The sequence below is a fragment of the Phacochoerus africanus genome, chromosome 13 (assembly GCF_016906955.1).
Source record: "Phacochoerus africanus isolate WHEZ1 chromosome 13, ROS_Pafr_v1, whole genome shotgun sequence".
NCBI lineage: Eukaryota > Metazoa > Chordata > Mammalia > Artiodactyla > Suidae > Phacochoerus > Phacochoerus africanus.
The window spans coordinates 69,377,277-69,404,507 of NC_062556.1; the positions used below are offsets into that span (position 1 = coordinate 69,377,277).

Here is a 27,231-nt window from a genome sequence, read left to right on the forward strand (position 1 = left end):
GTTTCTTCCGAACAGAAGTGAGATAATCTGAGGGGCAAAGTCACAGAGCTCCAAGCTGCAAACAAAGCTATAAACAAACACTGTGAAGTCAGCCATGCGTCCATAAGGCCATGGAGCTGGAAAGGGCTGGTCATCACACCACAGCTGACAAACCAGATAACATCATAACCAGCCAGGCACCTTCCTATGTCCCAGCAGACCCATAATGAACCTGAGAAGCAACATGGATACACTGGCAATTTCCCTCACGAGAGGAAAGGCAGTACACTTTTTTTTTTCTTTTTCTTTCTCTTTTTGGCTGCAGCATGCAGTTGCTTGATGTGGGATCTCAGTTCCCAGACCGGGGATCGAACCCTGGGCTGCAATGGTGAAAGCGCTGAATCCTAACCACCAGACCACCAGGGAACTCCCCCTTTTTTGACTGAAAAACTGTGCTGTTTTCTGAAGTTCCCGTCATAGCTCAGCAGTAACAAATCCGGCTAGGATTCTCAAGGACACAGGTTCAATCCCTGGCCTCACTCAGTGGGTTAAGGATATGGCGTTGCTGTGGCTGTGGTATAGGCCAGCAGCTGCAGCTCCGATTCAACCCCCAGCCTGGGAACCTCCATATGCCGTACATTCATCCTTGAATGAAAAAAACAAAACAAACAAAAACAACTGAGCTGGTTTCATTATTCACTAGAACTCTCGGGAGAATAATGTGTAACCAAGGAAATAAGAGTGGAAGTGATTTTTTTTTTTTGAAATTATATCTTCAGGGTAGCGCACAAAAGGCTGTACCATGGAATGTTCCTACATCCCCTCCCCTCCGCAGGCGAGGGACTTTGGCAGTGATTTAATCTCCCCCGAGGTGACAGCCCATCTCCCAAGGAGCACTGTTCAGAGTCACTATGGAGACAGAAGACTCAGGTGAGAGGTCTCGTGATGGTGGCACTTCGGCTCTTTTGACACCTCAGCGATCACATGATCACGAAAGGGCCCGGGCCCCAGGCGCCCTGAGAATACAACTTTTAGGAGAGGGCAATGGACCCCACAACGCTCACTTCATCTTCAAAGGACAGAGACATGCCTTAGCTGTCTTTCCCTCAGTGAACGGGGATGGCCTGAACTCAATCACCCAGCAACTGCCCCTGTAACCAGGCAGCGGCCACTTACAACGGTGTTCTTCCTGTTGGGCAAAACCTTTGCAGAAAGGGGACAACATCTGTTATATTGTTTCCAAAATTATTTCTGTACTGAGCATTGTTTCTAACGGGCCACCAAATCGCCTTTGTCCTAAACTTGAACTGGGTAAAACAAAATGTTACTAATCTGTACCAAGGAGTTCTTGAGAACTGGTTTTATAACGAACATCAGAATAAAGTTGAAGAATACATACTATAATAGAATAACTTCAATTGAGTTTTGGGATATTCTTGAAAGAAGAAAGAAGATACTCGTATCTATCTATCTATCTATCTATCTATCTATCTATATCTATCCATCTATCATCTTTCATAGCCTGATATGTATTTAGAAGCTGTTCTTTCTCCTGGTAAATAAAGAAGGCCTATAGTGATTATCCAGTTATCTTATGTCTTTAGTAAGGCTTTGCACAGTTCTTTTTAGCAAAGGATGGTCTCGAAGTAATTCAGAGCTACACTGCTCTGCAGTGCCCTCTTCTGGCTCTAGAGGATACTGCCAGGCACCTGAAATGATCAAAACACTTAAGGAATCAAATTGCAGCTTAGGAAAGGTGTAATTATTCATTCTAGATATAAACCCATCAGAAGAGCAGGACTTAAAAAACAAAGGTATGGGTGACACATTTACACAGCATTTTCATTGAAAAAAGTAAAAGATTAGTTGAAAAGCCTCTTTCTTTGGGTGGTTTCATTTTATTTGTAAATCTAGTACATTTAACTCCACAAGATAATCATTTTTGAATTGAATTAATAATCAAAGCCAAAGAAATTCAATTTAAATGTTCAAACAACACATAAATGATTTTTTTTAAGTCTTAAAAAATTTAAGAGATTTTTCCAGAATTGTGCACTTTAACAGGGAATTCAAGAGCCTGGAAGTTCAAAATCATTTTGCACGAAGTTATCTGTGGTTGAATAATTCAGAGCTGAAGGAGACAGTGATGAAGGGGTCTAGCTGATTTTTTTTTTCTTTTTATGGCCACACCTGCAGGATATGGAAGTGCCCAGGCCAGGGGTCGAATCAGAGCTGCAGCTGTGGCCTGCACCACAGCCACAGAAACATCAGATCCAAGGCACATCTGTGACCTATGCCACAGCTTCCATCAACGCCAGATCCTTAACCACCGAGCAAGGATAGGGATCAAACCTGCACCCTCACGGACGCTATGTCAAGTTATTAACCCCCTGAGCCACCATGGGAACCCTTAGCTGATTTTTTGACAATGCCTTTTAAGTGTTATCATCTACAGGTTCCTCTTTTTTTCCTTTACAGTTGAAGACCCTGAATCATTTGACCGGTAGCTTCCTGGAGTCTGGATTCTGCTGAGTGTACATTCATGGTCTAGTTCACCAGGTCCTGCTGTCCTCTGTGCTTCCTGCAAATTGGCAGCTGGATCCAAAGTTTCATCAGACTCAGGTTTGATCAGAAGGCACGTCTAGTTGCCTTCTCTCTCTGTGACATTAGCCGTATGGATACTCATTGCTTAGACGGTGGATTCATCCAGTGTGTAAAATTATCATTTCGTTCTTTCTTTCGGTTAATGGATGCAGCCCATGGCATATGGACGTTCCTGGGCCAGGGACTGAATCAAAGCCACTGCTGCAAAGTACGTAGCTGTGGCAATGCCAGATCCTTTAACCCAATGTGCCTGGCCAGGAATCAAACCTGCACTTCCACAGAGGCCTGAACCACTGCAATTGGATTCTTAACTTACTGCGCCACAGAGGGAACTCCTAAAATTGTCATTTCTTTTTCATTTATTAGTTGGACTACTTTTCGAACGAGACGCTTCCCTTCCTGCGTTACTTAGTTACTGGGTAATACAATTCCCAAGGAGAAGGCAAGATGCGTGCTTTCTTCTTTACCTGATTAGTTTTTATAGAATTAATTGATTTTCTATCATCCTCTAAGGATGACCAATTACAACTTAACAAATGTCATTACAAACTCAGGGAGTTAAACATGTGAGATCGGTTTCACTCCATTACAACCGTTATCCTTATTGTAGGTCAAATGATCCCAGCTGTACTCATGAAAGCTTTTCCAATTCGGTCCACAGGCTCTTTGGACATGACTCTAGTCGTCTTTGGCAAAGCTTCATTGTTCTCAGGGGTGACGAGCTGTTCCCAGCTCATCTCAAGTGCTTCCTATTCCAAATCACCAATTTCCTCCAAGAAGCCCTGGTTTAGTCATTGAGAAATCGTGTCTCAAGAACACGATCTGGGGAGTTCCCGTTGTGGCTCAGTGGAAACAGACCCTCCTAGTATCCATGAGGATGAGGGTTCGATCCCTGGCCCTGCTCGATGGGTTAAGGACCTGGTGTTGCTGTGAACTGTGGTGTAGGTCGCAGACGTGGCTCGGATCCCAAGTTGCTGGGGCTGTGGTGTCGGCCGGCGGCTGCAGCTCTGATTCAACCCCTAGCCTGGGAACCTCCATAGGCCATGGGTGCGGCCCTAAAAAGCCAAAAATAAAAAAAGGAAAGAAAAAAAAAAGGAAAGAAAGAAATGATTGGGACCCCAGTGATACTCGCTGCTACTGAGCCTGTCATTGTGGTCATTGTTTTGAGGACTCTGCCTGACTTGACTGGATACTTTCAATTTAAATTCAGGACACGTGGTTTTTAACCCAACCTCGTCTCTAAGACACTGGCCTCCCCCCCCACCCCTCCCTCGCGACTCTTCCTTATCAAGGACACAGGGGATGACAGAATTAGACGATCTCATAATTACTCATTAGTCTTGTTTCACATTGCACTGGCAGCAGTCTCAGAATTACAATACCTATTCGCACACAGCCAGACAACTCATGACTATTTTTAGGGTTTGCCTCAACTTGTATTCTCCCCGGTCATTTGCATCTTGCACGGTATTCATGTTAGCAGAGCAGATAGCTTTTCGGTATTTTGCTCCTCATTTTAGTTCTCATGCAGTTGTAGGTCTACATAGAATCTAGGGTCTTGAATGCTGGCCACGGGTTCTTACATCAGTATATTTAATTTTCTGCTTAGCGTGTACCCGATTTCCAATGTTCTGTCACTTTCTGCTGAATACATGAATATCTTCAGAGTCCTTTTGGAGTTCATGTTGGTTGCCTGAAGCATGTCTTTTAGTGGTTCCCTCAGGAAAGGTTCATGGACACAATATAACATGGTCCATAATTTATATTCTTACATCTTGAAAGTCAGTTTTCGTGGATATAAAATAACCCAGCTCACATATTCTTTCCCTGGGTATTCTTATATATTACTCTATTTTCTTCTTTGTCTTGGCTGTGCCCGTGGCATATGGAAGTTCCTGGGCCAGGGACTGAACCTGAGCCACAGCAGTGACAATGCTAGATTCTTAACTGCTAGGCCATCAGGAAACTTCTACTCTATTTTCTTCCGACTTAAAGCTTTACTGCTGGCAAGTCTGATGATAACCCAATATTCTCTCCTTCGTAAATCATTTTTTTCATTTTGGAAGAGGTGCCATTTTTAAAAGAAATGTAAACTCCTGTAATTTATCTGGAATATGTCTTATTTTTGGCCATTCGTGATGGCTGTTTGCAGATACCTGTTGTGTGCTTTCGATATGTACTTTCAAATCTTTTTATATTTCAGAAAAGGTTAGTACTTCCTCTATTCTATTGCTTTGGTTTTCCTTTCTCAGGACTCTTAGATGTTGGACATTTTTTTTTTTTTTTGTATTTTGTCCTTTTAAGGCCACACCTCCACCACAGCTCATGGCAACGCCGGGTCCTTAAACGACCGAGCCCAGTGAGGCCAGGGATCAAACCCACATTCTCATGGATACTAGTTGGGTTTGTTTCCACTGCGCCACAACGGGAACTCTCATTTTACAGGAGTTAATACAGTTTGTGCTCCGTGTGGATGTGTCTTCATAGCAGCTTTCACTGCCTATAGGATAGCATTCTGCTCCTTGTTCTCTTTTTCTTGTAACTTTTGTAGGGAACCTGACTTTAATAGTTTGGGGCTGCTCATTTTCATGCAAAATTAATTTGCCTGCCTTTCTAGTGTTTCTCTCTCAACTCCAGAGCTTCTCTCCTAGTTGAGCAGAGGGTCAGATACAGCAGCCCTCTTTCTGGGATTGCCTGGCTGTTCCCATTCCCCTGTGACGTCACCAGTTTTTATCTGGATCTGCTTTTTTCCTTTGTCCCTCCTGTCACAGGCCTGTTGAATTTTGATCCCACTCCTGATCTTCAGTGTGGAGGGAAGAGGGTTTTGTGTGTTCCCAGAGACAACTGATGACCTGCAACAGACCTGGGCTGCGTCTCTACTGTCACCAGCACCATGTGTTATTGACTGAATGTCCATGTCCCCCCCAAATTCATGTCGGAGCCCTAACCCCAATGTGATGGTATTAGAAGAGGGGTCTTTAGAAGGCAGTTGGGTTTAGATGAGGTCATGATGGAATCAGTGTCCTTATAAAAAGAGGAAGAGATGCTCTTTCTGCCATATGAGGACACGGCAAGAGGGCAGACGTTTGTGAACCAGGAAGAGAAACACACAGACTCTACCAACACCTTGATCTTGGACTCCCAGCCTTTAGAACTGAGAGAAATAAATATTTACTGTTTAAGCCACCCAGTCTATGGTATTTTGTTATAGTAGCTCAAAGAGACTAAGACACCATGCAAATCATGTGGCTGTTGGTTTGTCCATACCTGCTTTTATTTAGAGTCTGTGGATTACCTTGTTTTGTTACAAATGTTGCTTATAGAAGTTTGGTTTGTTATCTAGGTATTCTTGTTTATTTTCACATGGGAATTAAAGGAGATTAAAAAATTATGCCAATATCCCTGTCGCTCTTTGTCTTACTGAATTTTGCAGATTTATCACTTCTATCAGTCTTTTCAAAGAACAAAATATTAGTTTTATTGATATTACTTATTGCTTATCTCCATCATTTAATTAATGTCTGCTTTATTTTTATCATTTCTTTCTTTCTGCTGTCTTGGTGTGTTTTCTTGGTTGATTTTTTTCCCTAAATACTTGAATACTTGGAAGATGAATGCCAGTACTTATTCCTTTACTAAATATGCATTCAAGGCTATGACTCTCCCTCTAAGAATACCTTTAGCTACTTCTCATAAGTTTGATATATGTTATGTTCATTATTTTTCAGTTCCTAGATTTATTTTCATTGTAGTTTCTTCTGTATTCCCTCAGCTATTTGGAAATGGTTTTAAAATTTCTAAATGTATGTGTTTTTGCAGTTGTTATTTGGTTTCTAATTTTATAACGTGTTGAAGACAAATAATGCCTTCTCTAAGATATTGGTTTGGTTTATATTTCGAATTCCTTTGTGGTGTAGTAAGTGGTCACGTTCTGTAAATCATTCATGTGTTCTTGAATCGGAATGTGTAGTCTTTCATCATTGAATGGAGAATTGTATAAATGACCATAACATGAAGCTGGTAAACTGTGTATTTCAAAATCTCCTAAATCCTTATTCATTTCCTTGGGCTTGTTGCTGTACTATGTGTATATTTTACACAATCTTCATATTAATCCTCAGAGGTAGAGGTTATCTCTTGACATATGAGAACTCTTGGGTGCACAGAAATTAGGGTGTCTAAGGTTACCCAGATAATAAATTTCAGAATTATGATTTGAGCTCTGGATTGTACAGCTTTTTACTACATCACGATGTCTACATAAAATGTCACTAGGCTTGACAGTATCAAAAAAGCATTTTCTAAGCTATACTGTAACAAAACATTGTCTGCTTGATTTGAAAGATTGAGTTTACACATATAACATCCGCTCATTTATCCTAACCCCTAGTGCAAAATCTAAATTGGCCGTTTTCCCCTTTGTTCCAGACATGCATAACTGATTTTCAGACTAACAACCCTGAGGCACTAAAGAGATCATTGAACTTTCTAACCCATTAGAGCCAGTAGTTTACGGTATTTATATTTTAAGGTCCTGATGTCTTGAAACCAGGGATCTATCACAACTTTTAATCAGAGTATTAATTCAATTTATTCAATCACCTGTAAGTAACCATAGACCTATCAGGAAATATTAGATTCCTTTGGGATGCTCCATGCTTAGAACTAAAGAACCATTGTTTCACTCTAGTAACCCCCTTCAAAATGAAGCCATTAATGTTTATGAGAAGAAAAAAAAAACACTTATTATAAGCATTTGACTTCCTTTTTTTCATATGTAGTTGTTAACAATACATTTCTGCTGCTAACTGGGGAAAAGTTTGAGAGGTCTTATTTTTATTTTCTCACTTTAAAAATATTAACAGATTGATATTTAAGTGGGAAAGCGTTTATAAAAACATATGACCATAAAGCCCCAAATCATGGTCCAGTGAACAAGGCTTGATGAATGTCATTTCTGCTAGAAAGGTGCAGTGTAATTATTGTAATGACCCACTTTATTCAGTGTCTCCCACGTAAAATACAGTCATTGGAAATAAGCAATTACTTAAAATTACACAGGTTGAAGGTGGTACCTCACTTATCTGTATTTGAATTTTTCATGCACCCATGAACTGAAAATTGATCCCAAAGTGCATATGATGTTTCATAAAATAAACTTTACAAAATTGACATTATGCTTAGAAAGAAAGAATTTTTAAAAGCTGATTAGTGCTACTGGCAAGCGTAAAAGAGTCCTATAACAAGATCTATAAAGGTGAATGCCATTATAGTAGCCTGTTAGGAAGATTTGAAATGGGTCTTAGAATGTGAATCTTGTGAAAAGGGAGTTTTAGATAGCTCAAGCTTCCAGATCTTAAGTTATGTCAGCATTATAAATTCTGCATCCCGAGAGAACACCACCCATGAAAGTTAAAATATATAGAAAGTTGTGGACATAGAGGCACGTGTGCACGTGTGCACACACACACAACACCCCCCACCCAGCAACTGTTGCGCTTCCTTTGGCCTCCAGGGCTCCCTATACACATTGGTCCCTGCTCTGTGTTTGATGCATCTTTTTGTCTTTCTGTGCATTCGAGCGGCTCATAGGCTCCGCATGATAAGAGGGATGTGGTCCTTGTCCGCTACATCTGCCTCCCTCGTCAGCTTCGCGCATAGTTCCTTCCTGACATGCATTTAAAGAATGAACAGGAGTTCCCTTTGTGGCTCAGCGGGTAAGAACTCAACACAGTTATCTGTGAGGATGTGCGTTAAGGACCTGGTGTTGCCACCAGCTGTGGTGTAGGTCGCAAATGCGGCTTGGATCTGGCATTGCTGTGGCTGTGGCATAGGCCTGCAGCTGTATTTCCGATTTGACCCCTAGCCTGGGAACCTCCATATGCCACAGCTGTGGCCGGAAAAAGAAAAAAAAAAAAAGAATAAATTTCTTAATGTAAAAAATGGCTCCCTTTGTGTTCTACTTTTTTTCTTTCCCTGTGAAGGGAATCCTTAAAATAACAGCTGAAGCAGGTAAAAATGACAGAGGAGGTCTGCTTATTTTGAAATGTCTCTATTCACCTGAGATATAGGACTATCCTGTAAAACGAGAAACCCAATGATTGGAAACTTCATTGGCTGGACTTTTTTGCACCTGAATTTTACAACCATGCTTTCGTCACTCAAGCCTGTCATTGGAAAGTTGGTCAAATTTCCAACAACTTACATCCCAGCTAAACTAGTATAAAGATAACGCATGGGGGAAACATGATCTTCAATTAATTACTGGGAAAATATTGGATAGGTTTCTCTATAGTGCTAACTGGTAATAAAATACAAAACATGCTAGGTAGATTTAAACTACAGAAGTAAAACCAAAGTGACTTCACAGGTATAGCTCAAATAAACAGAAAGACAAAGACTGAATATCTGCAGAGATTAAAAAAAAAAAAAAAAGATGAGTGGATTTATGATTCTGGGAGACAACGCCAGATGCTTTTAACCAAGTGGCTGTTTGTGAATTTAACATCCGTGGCACTCTGATAATACAAGGAGCAGCCCGAGGTCTCCACCTATGAGTCAATTGAGTTTGAACTGCAGATCCAAATAACAAGAAGGTCAGCAGCAGTACCGGCTCTGACACATGCGGTCTTGATGGAAAATAAAATTTATAAGTACCTCTATACTCAAAAGGGAACCGTGTTTAAAAAGTAGAGCAAAACGTAAATTTCAAAAACAGGTTCAGCTGCAACCACAGGTCGCCCAGCCCTCTTTGGAGATTGTACTGAAAACACCGGATTAAAAGCCTTCTGTATTCTGTACAAAGGATGTGTAAGTCTACACTGATTTGCTTTTGACCCCCCAATCCACATACACCTAAGGAATGCAAAGAAATCACATATAATTCCAAGCTAAAAATGATTACGCAATTGAATATTCTACAAAAAAAAAAAAAAAATCACTGATAGGGAATTCTTACTCTCTTGTTGGTTGAAAGCAGCAAAATGTATTTTGACCCAGGCCCTGGCACACAATTTGCATACAAAGGTCCTCGAGAAATGACACATAAAGACTGTGCTCGGTCACAGCCATGTTTCACTCTGAGCGCAGAATGTACTGCCCAGAGCAATAAAAATGAACAAACAAAAAAGTTTTCAGAGTTCCTATTGTGGCTCAGCAGAAGTGAATCTGACTAGCATCCATGAGGACGTAGGTTCAATCCCTGGTCTCACTCAGTGGGCTAAGGATCCTGCGTTGCTGTGAACTCTAGTGTGGGCTGCAGACTCTGCTCGGATCCTGCGTTGCTCTGGCTGTGGTGTAGACTGGCAGCTACAACTCCGATTCGACTCCTAGCCTGGGAACCTCCATATGTCACAGGCGCAATCCTAAAAAGACAAAAAAAAAAAAGTTTTCATTTATGCGATGCCTCTTTTTGTTTGCTCTCCATTACTGTGACTACATGGGCAGTCAATTACCCACTAGAGCATCCACGGGCTACAGAGAGCAGTGGCAGGGTTTTCACACTGAGTCTGGGGACTCGATTTTTCTCTCCCCAGGACCACAGTACTTTGTGTCTTTGTGACCCAGGCCCTGGTTAGGGGCAGGATTATGTTAGGGGCAATAGCGCGGAAATCTCCACTCTGCTCCTAGAGACAGGCCTTTTTAAAAAAAGTTTGATTGAAGTACAGTTGATTTACAATGTTGTGATAATTTCTGCTGTACAATAAAGTGACTCCGTTGTCCATGGCCACACATGGATTCCCTCTTGAGATATGCCTGGAATGGCCCTGCAGAGACACTAAGCTATTATTTTAGAAAATGCTTTCAGAAGGGCGAAATCCCCCAAGAAGAAAACAGGCTGTTCTCTCTCGCCTTCTCTCTCTTTTTTTAAAGTGAATTAACGTTCATCCTGGAAATTATAGAGCAGGCTGAGTAACTTGCTAGGTGCGGAGTTCCTGGAACGAAGCATCAAACACTCTATAATCATGTAGAAGATTATAAAATGCGGCATGGCAATCAACAAGGCTTCGTGAACAGTAAACCTTGCCAGCATAATTTCATTGACTTCCTAAGAGCCTAAGGCACTAGGTAAGCAATGGGGGTGGTAACTGAAATATCAAAATCAGATTAAAAAAAAAAATCAGACTCAAGGACAAGAAGGAAAATCAATCAGTAATTAATATATTGTGCTCAGCTAGATTGTTATGTCTGAAGGTTCATTTAAATGAGTAATGGCATGCTTTAATTAAAGTAACCCTCCTTATCTGCTGTGTCAGGTGTGATGCTAAGCATTTAACATGTATTATTTACTTCTAGAATGCACCTGAAAAATAGGAATTCTCTCTCTCTCTTTTTTTTTTGGTTCTTTTTAGGGCAGCACCCGCAGCACATGGAAGTTCCCAGGCTAGGGGTTGAATCGGAGCTGTAGCTGCTGGCCTATGCCACAGACAGAGCAATGGCAGATCTAAGACACGTCTGCAGACTACACCACAGCTCGCAGCCCCACTGAGTGAGGCCAGGGATTGAACCCAAGTCCTCATGGGTACTGGTCAGGTTCATTTCCTCTGAGCCACGACAGGAACTCCCAGGAATTATCTCTCTTTTATAGATAAGTTTGGGAACCTGCATCCCGTAATCACTGTCACTGGTCTTAATCACTGTTCTATTCTGCTTCTGAAAATCAGTTCTGTTAAGAAGATGCTCTCGATGGCCGGCCACATGCTTCCCTTTCTGCCTGGAGCACCCACCTCCTATATGGCTCAACCTTCCTTCTCTTACAGGAAGGACTTAGCGAGTCCGGTAATGCTTTTTACTTTCATCTATTTCCATGTCTTTCTCCCCATTAGACTAAAAGATTCTAAAGAGCCTAGTTTGCATCTCATTCCCTGTTGAATTCCCATAGCCCAGGAGAGTGCCAGACAAATAACAGGCGTTCTATAAATGTTTGTTGAATGACTGAGTGAATGCTGAAGACATATGGAAATGAAAAGAGCACACAAAATATAGCAATTCCTTTTTTTCATTTTCTTTCTTATTTTGTACATGTATTGGCTATTCATGATGAAGGCTTCTTATGGAACCTTCTGTGTTTAACAGAAAGGAGGCTGGAGGGAGAGAAGGGACATTGCCTGACTTTTGGAGAAATACTCGCTGTTCTTTATCAAATGGGTTCCAATATGATACTAGGATGTGCAGGGGCACCAGGGGGTGACTGGGACCGCCCTCAGGTCTCCATCTGTATCTGTGAAGTTCCCCAGGGTTCCTGACCCTAGAAATGGCACCCCAGCCAAAACCACAGGGCAGAAAGGTCAGGGAGGTCAAAGGCTGTGAGAGTTCTTGGAGCCAACTATGGTGGAACCTTGTCTTGGAGGAGCTGATTCACTCTTGAGGACCGAGTGGGATGCTTTTATTACCAGGGTTATGGGAAAGCCAAGGTCACAGGTTACTAACCAGCTCTCTCCTTGAGAAACCGAGGGTTTAATTTCAATCACACAGAGGAAACAAACGGTAGTAAACCACCGCCGGATTCCTTTCTGCTTCGAAGCTGGAAAGACGTCGCTCGAGACACGCAGGCTTATCCTTTCATCAGGAAGAAAAGGAACCCCTTGAAGATGCCCACAGGTGTGGGGCAGGGGAGGAGATGTGGGAATTAGCGCTTGGGGACATTTCTATGGGGTTTGGAAGGACAGCCTTCACCCCAAGAGAAATGAGGGACAAGGCTGCTCTCTTTTTCTTTTAGGATCTGAGCAAGCCACACACTGGCTTTAAAGATGTTAGCTGTGGGTGTGCTCGTTGTGGTTTATGGAGAAGGGCAGGTATTTTAAACTGCACGATGCAGGTAATCAAACCGGGCTATTTTTAAAAACATGGTCTCTGCAAAGTGAGGTTGCCATGGGAATTACTTACAGTGGTTCAAAGCCAGGGTAATTACTTGAGAAAATCTTGCTTTAGCGTCTCCTGTGCTGCTTCCACCAACCAAGCCCCATCCCCACCCCTCCTGGCTTCTGTTGTCAAGTTTTCCCCTTAACTTGTGACCTCCAGGTTGCTGGGGACGCAGTGATTTCCTTGGCAAGAGAAAAGCGCATCCCTCCAGTGCAGAGGGGGTCAGAAGTCTCTCCTGACAGGTGATGCTTAAGGGAAAAGTTTTATTTTATTGCTCCTTTGTTCGTGTTATGATCATCGCCAAAAGCCAGCCCCTCGTTTCTTTTGGATTTCTTGCCTCTCTTTGGGGAACACAGCCTCCATCTGCACGGGGCGGGGCTGGGAGAGTTTCCTCGCACAGAGGGGAAGAGTCCTGCCTTCCCCTGGACCCTGACCTGGCGTTTCCAAAGGCACTTGGGTGGAATGCAGATTTCCAAGTGCTCACTGCAAAATACTTTCTTAGGGGAGCTGACGGTGGGGTGGTCTCTCTGTTCAGGATTTTCGCTGTGTGTTTTTGTTTTTATGTGGCTGTAGGGTTTTTCTTTTTAAGAAAAACGAGAAAGGCTTGCCATATTTAAAAGTACAGTACAGATACCAGGAGTTCCTGTGGTGGCTCAGTGGTAATGAACCAGACTAGCATCCACGAGGACGTGGGCTTGAGGCCTGGCCTTGCTCAGTGGGTTAAGGATCTGGCGTTGCTGTGAGCTGTGGGGTAGGTCACAGATGCGGCTTGGATCTAGCATTGCGATGGCTGTGGCACAGGCCAGCAGCTGCAGCTCCGATTCCACCCCTAGTCTGGGAACCTTTAGAACCACAGGTGAGGCTCTATAAAAAAAAAAAAAAAGTGCAGATAGCAGACTGCTTTGTCTTGGATCTCTGCCGTCTTAAATCCTCCTGGCTGAAATTCGGTACGCAGGATTCTCCGTTTGGGGTTTCCTTGGCCCGAGGGCCCTCAAGGATGACGGATCCTAAGTCTTTATGAAGAATGGCAGGAGCTCAAGCCGGAAACAGTGGCTCCTGAAAGGAACTGGGACATCTGGTTTCCCAGCAGCCTAAGGAAGGTCAAAGCTTAAATCACGGTGGCAGCGCTGTGAGTCTTTCTGCGGCAGCCACAACAGGAGAGCTACTGAGATGTGGTGAAACGAGGTTCTTCATGTGCTGCTTCCCAAACTGGAGCGTTTCCCCAGATGCTGAAGGCTGTAAAGACACACTTGGTCTGACCGTAACCTCTCTACGTATGGCCATCGAGGCTGACCTGGGATGAAGGTCAGCTTACCCATCACTGAGAATTGATTTTTATTTATTTATTTATTTTTGCTTTTTTTAGGGCCACACCCCCAGCATATGGAGGTTCCCAGCCTAAGGTCTAATCAGACCTATGGCTGCTGGCCTACGCCCAAGCCACAGCAACGCCAGATCTGAGCCGTGTCTGCGACCTACATAGCTCACGGCTTCACTGAGAATTTTCCTTGTCTGAGACCATATGGCTAACGTGTGTTTGAATTCATCAACCTTATAGATCCGGGATGGTCCGCAGTCTTCAGAAAGTTCTAGTCTCAGGAGTTTCTGTTGTGGCTCAGCCGGTTAAGAACCCAACTAGTATCCATGAGGATGTGGGTTGGATCCCTGGCCGTACTCAGTGGGTTAAAGGACCCAGCATTTCTGTGAGCTCTGGTGTAGGTCACACATGTGGCTTGGATCTGGTGTGGCTGTGGCTATGGTGTAGGCCGGCAGCTGCAGCTTTGATTCAACCTCTAGCCTGGAAACTTCCATATGCCACAGGTGTGGCTCTAAAAAGGAAAAAAAAAAAAAAGTTTCAGTCATTTTAGAGTTCAGTGATTTGTCTATTTCCTGGGATCAGTGTCTTTGCTAGTTCATTATATTTGAGGATATTATGAGAGGCTCAACTATAAGATTACAGAATAAAATGATCAGTGTTAGCTTACTTTCTGTTAGTTAAAAATACCTGTCAATATGAAAAGAAGCCACAGACATATAAGGACATTCAGGAAATCAGAGACAGCAATGGAAGTTCTTCAAGCCAACCCAACACAGAGATCATGCAGCGAACTCTCAAAAGGCACCAAATTCCCCCTGGACACCCCTTCCCCATCCCATTCACCTGCCAAGAGTCTTTTTTAAAATTTTTTCTCACCAATTTCAAAATATTTCATCCATGAGGTGTGAGGGACATCCTGTTTCCTTTTAGAGAGAAAATAAGGTTTCACAGACTAAGATTTCAATGTGGTATGTCCAGTGGGATATTGTTACTAGGGGTTTAAAAAACCACGTTGTGGATTTGCCATGTTGGACATCGAAGGTATCAGTTCTCGATGCTCTTCCTGGAGCGGGCTGCTCACACCCACAGCCCAGACTGGGGTTTCACGGCACACCCTCTGGCTTAAAGTCCGCTTTTGAAAAAAATTTTTTTAAATAAGAAATCTGTGTGCTGGTACATAAAATACAATTTCAGAATAATTGAGTGAAACCAGGCCATCATCCTCCCACTTGGTTATCCACCAACATAGAAACAGTTTTGCTTCTACGCCGTGTACACCGCGTTGTGTGCAAAATAACTGGGAAAGACATGAAAAGTTTAATGACCATTTTTTTAAAAGAGCAAAAGGCTTTAAGGAGAGGTAACAGTATTGTGTATGTGAACGCACACACGTTTCATGATTTTTCCCTCAAAATTGAAAAGCAAAGGATGATCTCAGTTGAAATCAGATTAGCAGTCTGCAAGATCAAACAGAACACCTATTTCAAAGCACAGAAGAAAAATAGAGAGCTATCAATCATAAGGGAAAAGTGGGGAGGGAGGAGATGGAAAAGGAATAATCGAAGAAATAGTAAATGAAAATTTCTCCGACAGCTATCTTAGTTGGCAAACTGAAAAGACTCCCCACTTTGGGCAGTTCAGATGATAAAAGACATACAAAGAATATCCCGGTAATGCTTCTGGACTCCAGGGCTATGCAGAAAGCCCTACAAACTTCCCAAGAGAAACCAGAAAACCAACCAACCAACCAAGAAAAACCTAATTACTTTCACGCGGAAAACAAATGACACTGGCATCAGACTTGTCATCTACAACCTTGGCATCTCTAAGATGGAGAAATAACATCTGCAGGTAACGAAAAGAAAAGAAGTAGATGAAAATCCTTGAGTGAAAAGAGGCGCGTTACCAAGGAAATCCCCACCATCGTAACTGAGAACAAAACCCCTCAGCCACAGCGGCCGGGCCAGGGACGAAGGACAGAGGTGCGAGTTTCATTTGGGGACGTGATGGGAGAAAAGGAGGCAGCAAAATCCTCTGCAAGGGTCCCCTTCGGAGAAGGAGGACAAGCAGAGAAGCTTGGCGCACGAAGGAGCTGGCACTTCATTTTCACATGATAATAGAGAAATACGTGTTTGGTGATAAGCCATCGACAAAGGTGGTGATAATGGAAGGAATAAAAAGAGAAACTAGGACTTCGAAGCGAAATACTAGCAAGTGCCATAGATGCTTTGCAAACTCTAATGTGCAATCTCCTTTACAAACTCCGGTATTGATCTTTTGTTTCCTTTTGCCTTTTTTTTTTTGAGGGCCGCACCCACAGCATATGGAGGTTCCCAGGCTAGGGGTCCAATCGGAGCTACAGCTGCTGGCCCACACCACAGCCACAGCAACACCAGATCCAAGCCATGTCTTCAACCTACCCCACAGCTCATGACAACGCCAGATCCTCAACCCAATGAGCGAGGCCAGGGATCGAACCCGCAACCCCTTGGTTCCTAGTCGGATTCATTTCCTCCGCACCATGACGGGAACTCCGATCTTTCGTTTTCTAACTGTGGCATCTGGGGAGAAGAATTCCCCATCTACTTTTCAATAAAGACATAGGTAACTCAGAACATGAATAAATCAGAACGTTATGACTAGAGATAACTCCTGCCGCAGGCTTTGCAGCTCAGTAAATGGCAGCTGTTTCGGCTGATTTTAGAGAAGCTTGCTCTGGTTAGGCTCCCTGGCATGATAACTGGAAACAGCATGATCTCTTGCAGAAGGCCACGCGCAGGCCACCGTTAAGCCTGGGCTGTGACCTTGAGAGCTCAGAGCCCTTTCTTCTGCATGTGAGAAAATGCAGGTTTGGGAAAGCTGTCCATCTGTTGGAAGTCACTGTGCACCAGGGCATGGTTCAAAAGCTGATTTGCAGAAAAGCAAAATTCTATGCATGTCTATTCTGACTTGTTTCTATGCAAAATTCAAATGCCGAAATTCAAAATGTCAACATTCAAATTTCAAAATTGAATGTCAAAATTCTAAGTTCAAAATTGAAAGTCAAAATTCAAAAATTTAGATTCACAAATTTACAAATGGTAGGTTTCATGATTTTTTTTTCCCACCACAAAAATTATTTCCTTCATTATTCTCCTGAGACATTCGTTTGCAGTAGTTCTTTTCTCTATCATATATGCTTAAGAAAACTCTGGTTATTGGAAACAGTGCATCTTACTTTTTGGTCAATGTACTTGTTATCTTCAATCGCGGAGCGTTTGGAATGATCGCAGGATGAAGAGGAGGCCGATGGAAGGCTTCGTAAGAGGCAGCAAGTATCCTGTTGCTGGCGATCGATGAACTGCTTCATGAAACTTTCCCTTTGCAAAGAAAGTACACACACGTTCAGAATTATTAATGAGATGGAGCAAGGGATGGCATTTTGTAATGATGCATTTGCCCGAGCTACCGTAAAACAGGGACAACAGGTCAGAGAAAATGACATGTCACCCCGAGAGGTGTTGAGATTTAATCACAAACTGAATTTGCAAAATGTTTGGTTTAGAGAAAAATTCCTGGATCTTCAGTCCTTCCTGTTTTTAAAAGCAGTGTCCCTGGAATTACTTTTCGGCAACAATATTCAGTAACTGATGGTATCTTTTTGAATCCTATGGTGGTAAGAAGATACTTTTCTTCCCTCTCAGATTCCGAGGTATTAGTTTATCTCTCTGAACTTTCATTCATCACAAGAATCCTTGAGAGATAATTTTACATTTGAAGACTCAAAAATAACTCAAAAAAAGAAACTTACTTCATCTGATCTCCAAAGCACGGGGAGAATTCAAATAAACCGCTTTTCAAACAACCACTAATCTTGAATCTAATTCATGGCTCCTTTAGATACTTCATATTTTCAGGTTTTCAATTTTGTTTTTTTAAAATCCGAGATGCAAATACATTTCCATTTGAATTTTAAATAGTAGGGCACCACATCCAGTCTCATACTTTTAAAACCTCCCCCTAGAATTGTTTTTAAAACTAGTTATGTCAAAAAAATATCATATTTGATATTATTCTGGTTCTATTTGTAATTTTGAGCTATAACTGGAAGAATTTCCTTTCACTACTAAAAATAAGTGTTTTGAAGCATCTTCAATGCAATTGCTTCACCTGCAGGCAACAGGGGTAAAAAAAAATCCCACTAGTTTGGGTGTGCAATGCCGTGAGTCTTTTAAAAAAATGGAAGACATGTTATACTGTATCCAGACATGACATTCTAAACAAATACCATCACAGAAGTACAGAAACCTGGTCAGTGGTGGTTTCTCCATGTACTTGAACATCTAAGGGGCTCAGATGCAATCTTATACTACCTGGTTGAGGGTCAGAGGCCGATGGCTACCCTGCCCTCTTTGTGAGGCAGAGCCCCTTTGCCAGTTACCAGGGAAGTCAGATCCCCAAGGGGCCACCTCAGGGAGAAGCATCTGGAAGCAGCCTTGCCTAGACTAACATAGCTGTCAGATGACTTTGCTTCAGATTGACTGCTTCAGGGGGGTCAATGGTTTTTAAAACAGAGGTAGACAGAGTAGAAGTATGAAGAATAACTTAAAAAAAAAACACAGCAAAAAGTGCACCCACGTGAGTTTGAAAGAAGGGGTGAGTCAGAGTTAAAAGGAATCTTTCACAGTGTATTTGAGATCCACGATTGAAGACATACTTTATTTAATACCTGATTTTAGGAACCGTAAAGTCCGAAGGAAGCTTTGAGATTTTCACCATTTGCGGTCTGTTGGGAAATTTTTCAAAGATCCGAAGTCGCAAAGGGAGCTTTTCTTTGGTGTCTGCATTTGCTTCGCTTTGCTTTAACTAAAGAAAAGAAAAGAAAATAGAAAGAAGAAAAGGAGAGACGCTGTGGTTCTGTGTCATTGTCTGTTGGAATTTTCAAAGGAACCATGAGTTATTACACGAATGAACAGCAGATGGCAGCAAAGCCCTGTCATGTACACTCAAAGTCTGGGCAAACAGAAAACTAAACAAAAAACAAAGCCAGAAAAAAAAAAATGTACGTTATTTTATCCCCAAACATAATCCCCTTTTCATACAAACATTCTTTACTGTTGACTGATTTTTCATCACTAACATATTTAAATAGCAAAATGTGCTTTATAAATGTCAAGAAAATAAAAAAAATCAAGAGAATAAAAAAGAAATGAAATCAAGAGAGTAAAAAAGGAGTTCCTATTGCAGCTCATTGGTAATGAACTGACTAGTATTCATGAGGATGGGGGTTCAATCCCTGGCCTCGCTCAGTGGGTTAAGGATCGGGCACTGCCATGAGCTGCGGTGTAGGTCACGGATGAGGCTGGGATCCCATGTTGCTGTGGCTGTGGTATAGGCCGGCAGCTGCAGTTCTGATTCAATCCCTAGCGTGGGAACCTCCATATGCTGCACCTGCGGCCCTAAAAGACGAAAAAAACAAAAAACAAAAACAAAAACAAAAAAAAAACAGAGAGAGAGTGACAGTAAAAAACAAATGAAAATCCAAAGTGGGAATATCTGTGGAGTTCCCGTCATGGCGCAGTGGTTAACGAATCCGACTAGGAACCACGAGGTTGCGGGTTCAATCCCTGGCCTTGCTCAGTGGGTTAAGGATCTGGCGTTGTTGTGAGCTGTGGTGTAGGTTGCAGATGTGGCTCGGATCTGGCGTTGCTGTGGCTCTGGTGTAGGCCGGCGGCTACAGCTCCGGTTAGACCCCTAGCCTGGGAACCTTCATATGCCGCGGGAGCGGCCCTAGAAAAGGCAAAAAGACAAGAAACAACAACAACACAAAAGAAAATAAAGTGGGAATATGTGAAAGAGGGAACATGTGAAGGAAATGGATCATTTAGTCAACAGATTAAAGAAAGAAAAGCTCAAGATGGAAACGATTTTGGCCCATGGGGCAAGAGTTTTCTAGGTGGTTGTAAGACGCTTGGGGATTATTAAATTACAGGTCATAAAGTATCCGGGGAATGAGAAGCCAATGGCTTATTTATTTATTCATATTTCTCTAAGTTCATTTTTTTTTTATTTTTATAGAAGGGGTTTCATGGAAGTTGAGGCTTGACACATAAAGCTGAGGTCAAGGAGGACTTTAATTCGGGCAGTCTTTCTGGGTGGGGTTAGCAGAGCATATTCCAAAACCAGCTTCTTAGCCCCGGTGGGTGGGCTTTTATTTTATAATGACACTCTGTCCTGGGTTTGTGGAAAAGTGAGCATGAGAGATCATGGAAGTTTTGAAAATGAGAAGAGAGGAGTTCCTGCCCTGGCTCAGCAAGCGAATCTTACTAGTATCCATGAGGTTTCGGGTTTGATCCCTGGCCTCGCTCATTGGGCTAAGGATCCGGGGTTGCCGTGAGCTGGGGTGTAGGTCACAGACACGGCTCGGGTCTGGCGTTACTGGGGCTGTGGTGTAGGCCGGCGGCTGCACTTCTAATTTGACCCCTCGCCTGGGAACTTCCATAGGCTACAGGTGTGGCCCCAAGAAATACATAAAATGAGAAGAGAAGTGGCAGCCAGCTTAGCCAGAGGGCACGGGAGGCCTGCCTTTGGGGGAACAGCCCCACTTTAACACACAGTATCGGGCCCAGGGGACCAACTGTGAGCCCAAGGTGAGATCCCAAGTCCTGCTTCTCCGTTCAGGAGACCAGCCTTTCTTTCTCATGCCACCCGAAGGACTGTTTTATTCGGGTTTAATGTGACAGAAAGGTTTACCTTATGTCATTTGTGCGTCAACGCTGACTTTCTGTCTTAGGCGGTAACTCACTGAGGGAAGGAGCCACCCTGTTCACGTCATCCTCCCTCCCCAAGGGGAGCCCTGACCTCTGCACTTTCTCAATGATTCGATGGTTATGACGACAAGAGTGATACAGGCCTAGCTCCCGAAGGCACAGAACAACAGCTCTGAGCATTTCCGGGAGATGCAGACAATTCGATAAATGGCTCCATGTAGAAAGAAAGAGATTCATGAGGAAGAGACTTGTTCTCCAAGAGTTTCTTGGCACGACCAGTAGAAAAATCATTCGTCGTGGTAAGTAAAAGACACAGGGGGGAAAGTGCAGTTAATATGTCAAGTCGGACCAGAGAGAAGGGCAAATATCAAAGGCCAAAGGCAGGCTAAGAAGGCAGAGCAGGAATGAAGTATTTAATTCGTGTGTCTGCTGATTCATTTATTTGTCCATCCATGCATTCACTTATGAGTCCAATCCCACAGGCCAGCTTCCGGGCTAGGTTCTGCGGATAGAAAAACCACGAAGACGTGGTATTCGCCTTCACAGAGCCCACGTTAAAGTGGATAGACAGTTATATAAATGGATAAGGACAGTAAAATATAATGGCTCTTCCCACTGCGATACAAACAAAGTAACATGACCACAAGGTGAGGCGCGTGGGGAGAAATGAGAAAAAAGATGACGGTACGGCTTTTCCTTCCAGAGGCTTCTTGGGCAGCCCGATCGCTCCACACGATGACATTAGTCAACACGGGGCTGGGGCTGCAGGCCGGCCAGGGCTGGTTTGTAAATTTTGGGAGAATTAAATGTCTTCAAAGAGAAGCAAGGGCAGATGGCATATTTAATCAGGTTACGCCTTCAAAGCAAAAACGCAGAGCTCTTTCCTAAAAGCCTCTCGCAGGTCCTTCTCTGCATCCCCATCGGGGCGTCCCTGGTCAGAGATGCCCTCTGGCTCCTCCCCGCCTGTCCCCCCGTCTCCTCATCTGGTTTGGCTCCTTCAAATCCGTGCCCCATCTGTGGTCACAGTTAATGTCTCACTTTCTGGCTTAAACCCTTCAGTTTGGGTCCATTGTTCTCAAAACAAAACCGTCAACCTTGAGGCTTTAACACCTGATTTGGGGACAGCTGTCTTTACCTGTGCCTACCTGTCCTTACCTGGCCCTACCTGTCCAGCCTCACCTGGCTGCCTCTTTCAGATCCTCAGACGTGTCCAGGCCTCTGCCCCAGAGCCTTTGCGGCCCCAGTCCCTCTGCGGGGAGCTCCTCCCCCACTTTCTCTCTTGTTCTTCATGAACTTCTATCTGCTTTCTGATTTGCATCCCACCAGCCATCCTCGAGAAGCGTTCTTTCATTCACAAGGTCTGCCTCTCATGTGTTCACAGAATAATGGGTTGAACCCATGAAGCTGCCACGTTTGTGGGGGTCAAAGCAGCCAACGTCAGCATTTCTTATGGTTCCATCTAACACAAATTGTGGTAGGCTCCTACGACTGTTGAAATAAATCACTATAAGATCATGGAGTTCCTGTTGTAGCACAGTGGAAATGAATCCGACTGGGAACCATGAGGTTGCGGGTTCGATCCCTAGCCTTGCTCAGTGGGTTAAGGATCCGGCGTTGCCATGAGCTATGGTGTAGGTTGCAGACGTGGCTTGGATCTGGCGTTGCTGTGGCTGTGGTGTAGGCTGGCAGCTGTGGCTCCAATTAGACCCCTAGCTTGGGAACTTCCATATGCCATAGGTGCAGCCTTAAAAAAGACAAAAAAAAAAAAAATTCACTATAAGATCAGTAGCTTAGGAAATTTCCGTTGTGGCTCAGCAGTAACGAGCCCAACTAGGATCCATGAGGATTCGGGTTCAATCCCTGGCCTTGCTCAGTGGATTAAAGGATCTGGTGTTGCCTTGAGCTGCGCTGTAGGTTACAGATCTGGCATTGCTAAGGCTGTGGTGTAGGCTGGCAGCTGTAGCTCCAATTCGACTCCTGGCCTGGGAACCCCCATAGGCCTCAAGTGCAGCCCTAAAAAGCAAAAAAAAAAAAAAAAAGATTAGAGGCTTAACGCAATAAAAATTGATGCTCTTGGTATTCTGGAGGCTAGAAATCCTAAATCAAGGCACAAGCAAGGCCATCCTTTCCCTGAAGCCTCTAGCGAAGCCTTCCTTGACTCTTTTCAGCTTGTCACAGTCCTCGGTGCTCTTGGCTCATAGCTGCATCACTCCATTATCAGCCTCTATCCTCTCTTGGGCTTCCTCCCTGTGTGTCTCTGCATCTTTCTATCTGAATCTCCTTTTTTCTCTTACAAAGACATGGATCACTGACATTACAGCTGACCCTAAACCCGTAGGATCTTAACTGATTATACCTGCAAAAATCTAGTTTCCAAACAAGCACTCATTCTGAGGTTCCTGGCAGACATCGATTTGGGGAAGACACTATTAAGCCCACGCCACTGAGCACTATTTGTCCCTACAGTGTGTGACCTCCTATGAACGCTTTATCTGCTTTTCCCGAAACTGTAAATTCTTAGAGGACAGGGACCGTGTGAGGTTTTGTTTTTTGGTTTTGTTTTTGTTTTTCATTACTCTGTATCTGGGGCCTGCCACAAAGTCAGCTAAAGAGATATTTGTTGAATGAATAATTAAACTGATCAAATGGCAGAACTAAACTCTCCAGCTGATCACTGGGAAATAAAAGAAAGGATTTTAGGAGTTCCCATAGTGGCTCAGTGGTAATAAACCGACCAGTATCAATGAAGATGCAGGTTCGATGCCTGGCCTTGCTCAGTGGGTTAGGAATTTGGTGTTGCTGTGAACTGTGGTGTAGGTTTCAGACTCAGCTCAGATCTGGCATTGCTGTGGCCGTGGTGCAGGCTGGCAGCTACAGCTTCGATTCAACCCCTAGCCTGGGAACTTCCATATGCCATGGGTACAGCTCTAAAAAGACAAAAAAATAAATAAATAAAGAGGGAGAGAGAGAGAGAGAGAGAAAGCATTTTAGGTATATTCTGAAGGATGGAGAGAGAAGCAAAACTAATTGAATAAGTTTGTTAGTGTCTCTAGATTCACAGAATAGAACAAAATTAGACTGTGGCATTTAACCTGGACTTACGCCTGCCACTGATGAACTGATGAACTGATGAATAGTAGAATAAGTTTACATGTAATATTTTGTAACATTTACTCAAATATCCTGCTCTATATAAGTTACCAGTATTAAAAAAATAATCACTTTGCCTATGTTTTTAAAATGGGACTCATCTCATTCTAATTTGTAGTAGAGTTATTATCTATATCCTCCAAAGCTTGTAAGCTCCTTAAGGGCAGGATTTTATTTTTAGTTCACCTTTCTAGCACCTTCTAGAGAGTAGAAATAGAGCAACTCTTTGTAACTCAATGGATATGAACTCACCATGAGTTGATCATTGTAAACCTGCAAAGAGCAAGTGAGACGCTCTCTTGATGACTCCGCAGGTTCTTCAGGGTCCTGCGAACCCTCCTCTTGCCCGTCAGGCATTGCTGGCCCTTGGATCTGCCCAAGGGGGCAATTAAAACAGACACAGACGCCAGGCTGCTGGAGTGGTCGATGCGTCCGCCTTCCCTGCTGAGGCACCAAGGGAATCTTCCACCAGCCGGAAGGGGCCTCTTTCTGTGTGCCACTGCCCAAGTGCTCTCTGCTGTTCACAGAGGAGCAGCATCTATGACGGCTGAGCACACGCCCACCCAGTGGCCCTGCCAGTCCCCTCCTGGGCAGACACCTCCCGGAAATGTGTGTGTACACACAACACACCTATACCCGCCCAGGCCCAGAGTGATGCTGCTTCTAAGAGTCCCAAACTTAACACTCTTCAAGTGCCCATCGGCCCCCAAAGGGAAAAGCGAACTGTGGTCTACGGAAACCTCTGCATCCAAGACCAACATCCAAGCACAAGAAAGTGGGCGAATTTCACCACACGAGGCTGAGCGAAGGAAACCAGACAAAACAAAAGAGTACCTACCCAACGATGCTAGTCACATAAAGTTAAAAACAAGGCAGTACTAACCTATCTGCTTGGTCCCAGGAGAGCTTTTACCCTGGGGGCGAGGGGAGCACGATGACTGGCCGGGTGTGTGGGGAGGGGCTTCTAAGGTATTATCAGTATTCCCTGATCTGGCTGCTGGGGGTTTCCGTGCGTAAAAATTCAGCAAAATGCCTCCTTCTGTATGTATGTTATAGTTTAAAGAGCAGAAGAACACTGGAGCATATTTAATTTTTGCTATGCTACTATTCATCCCCACAACTTTGACCATTTCTTCTCCAGCCCAAGATCCTGACTAAGCTATAAAAAGAGAAGAGAAGAAGAAAGAGCAAGATGGGATTAGCGTGTGTGTATGGAGAGGGTGGGTGGTGGAGGAAGATGATGCAGCCAGGATAGAGGAAAGTATTTCACGGTATTTTGAAGCCACTGTAAAGCTTCTTTACTATGTGATAAAGTGGTATTCTAGCTTTTATCCACATTCTTTCCCTTCCTGCATGGAAGCACAGATTTTCCAAGATTAATTTACTTTGATACAAGTGAGTGAATAATGTGGATTACGTTGGATATACTGGAAAGTAATTTAAAATCATTACACTCTCGCGCAACAGCAGACCCAACATATAGTAATCGTCCTATCAATTGCCACTTAAAATTTCTTTCAAAGATGATGATCCTTGAATGGGAGAAATGCAGTGCAGAGAATCCCAAGATTTTATTCTCTGTATTGAAAAACCTAATGTAAAGAATGGTGCAAAGGAAAGAGGTTACAATGGTTTCAACTGAGCAGGAAGTCCGGCTGGAGCAGACAGATTGCGTGATAGCTTTGCAACAGACTCACATGCTTAATTTTTTCTTTCTTTTTTTTTTCCCCCCTGCAAAGAGGAAATTAGAATCAGAAGAAAAAATTTCCAACCTTGAGCTTTAAAAAATATAAATCATCTCAGCGCAGAGCTATTCTATGGCTCAGCGTCTGTCTTGCTGAGATATCATTACCCATTGGGTGGCTGAAAGCCTCTTCCTTTCCTTGTGCTTCTCAAGAGAGTTGGGAGTAATTGCTCTTACGTGATACATACCCCATCCTGCCTCATCACTTAAATCTTCCATATTTCAGCCCAAGCTTTCTTCTGTTAAAATATTCAAACATTATTCCGTTTCAGTTCCTTTCGGAATGCTGGGACAAATAACTGAATTTGAGGATTACGATAAATGAAAATTGTTGGCTGTTTTGGGTTGGCTTTTCTAAAAGAAAACAGTTTAAAAAGCATTCATACTTGGGAAAGAGTCTCAATTAAAAATCGAGTCCATGGTGGCTTAGAAAACATGCACAGATCTGTGGGTTAACGGGAGCGAAGGGTATTTTTTGGACTCTTCTTAAGATATGAGAAAAAGACACATTCTGTTCCATCTGAAGAAAGGAGTTTTTCTGCATTGAGCAAATCGAGGCCGAATTCTCTTTGCTTCTTTACATGACAGCTTTTGCTGTTTTCTCTGGATCTATGCCTGATTCAGCCATCCAAAATGAACACTCTTTCTGAAGCATAAACCACTATTTTTCAAGGAAATTTCTCCTGCTATTCCGCACCTGTGATTTTTACAATCTAAGCTGCAGATGATCTGGAGAAATGATCCAACATGCTGGTTTTTATTAATATCTCTAAGTTACTACAAACCTTGATATACAAATATCAAGCCTTCGTTGACTCCAATAAAGAGTTTCTTAGGAAAACCTTGCCTTTTTGCTCTGGGCAAAAGTCCACCAGCTCTATGATTGCATATGAGACAGCTATATTGTGCCTCTTTATTTTTTTAATTTTTAATTTTAATTTTAATTTTTTTTTCCGTCTTTTTAGGGCTGTACCAGCAGCATATGGAAGTTCCCAGGCTAGGTGTCAAATCAGAGTTGCAGCTACTGACCTATGCCACCGCCACAGCAACGCAGGATCTGAGCCACATCTATGACCCACACCACAGCTCATGGCAACGCCAGATCCTTGACCCACTGACTGAGGCCAGGGATGGAACCCATGTCCTCATAGATGCTAGTCGGGTTTGTTACAGGCGAGCCACAATGGGAACTCCAATACTGTGCATTTTAAAAGGGTTTCCTTTAAAGGAAAGTATGCAGAAGTCTCTGAGTTTTTCCCTCTTCTACAGAAAAATCTTCAATAAATTCCATACTTCCAAGTTCAAATTGGGTTTTCTGAATGTAAATTTGAGGGCTCATTTTTTGGAAGCTACATTTGCAGTGACAGCCAGTACCCCAAAATGTTCAAAGTCACTCTGTAACTTCAGCTGAACAAGGGCACGTGGTGTTTCCTCTTCCCTATCTCCCAACAGATTCAGAGCTGTCACTCATTCGCCCTTCCAGCCTGCCTCCGAAAGAAAGCGGGGAGAGGAAGTACGTTCTTGCAGGAGCCGAACTCAGGGGCTGTCCTGTGCTTCCTCGTTTGGGAGGCCCACAGAGCACTTAAGAAGGGCGGACACATTCACCCCATCTTAGGGTGTCCCTCAGCTGTCCACGGAATGTTCACTTTCATGCGCCTTACAACACCGAACCTGACTCTTACAGGCTTTAACGGTCCCTCAGAAGTTTCTTTGTGCAGTAACGTAGCTAATATTTGCAGCAAGACTAAGCTACCAGAAAATATCACAAGATGGTAAGAGAAAGAAAACTACCAAAACACTAGAATAGCAAGTTATGTTGAAGGGCC

At 43.3% G+C, this 27,231-nt stretch overlaps 1 protein-coding gene across 1 annotated transcript in view; it reads right to left on the reverse strand.

The window, feature by feature from the left end:
* Positions 1 to 27,231, reverse strand: part of NALCN (sodium leak channel, non-selective) — a 311,653-nt gene that overhangs the window by 67,421 nt on the left and 217,001 nt on the right. The window contains exons 16-17 of the mRNA XM_047756274.1: positions 18,471 to 18,607; positions 16,980 to 17,121 (exon numbers count right to left, since the gene is read on the reverse strand). Coding sequence (XP_047612230.1) covers positions 16,980 to 17,121; positions 18,471 to 18,607 — 279 coding nt within the window. The remainder of the gene's footprint in view (positions 1 to 16,979; positions 17,122 to 18,470; positions 18,608 to 27,231) is intronic.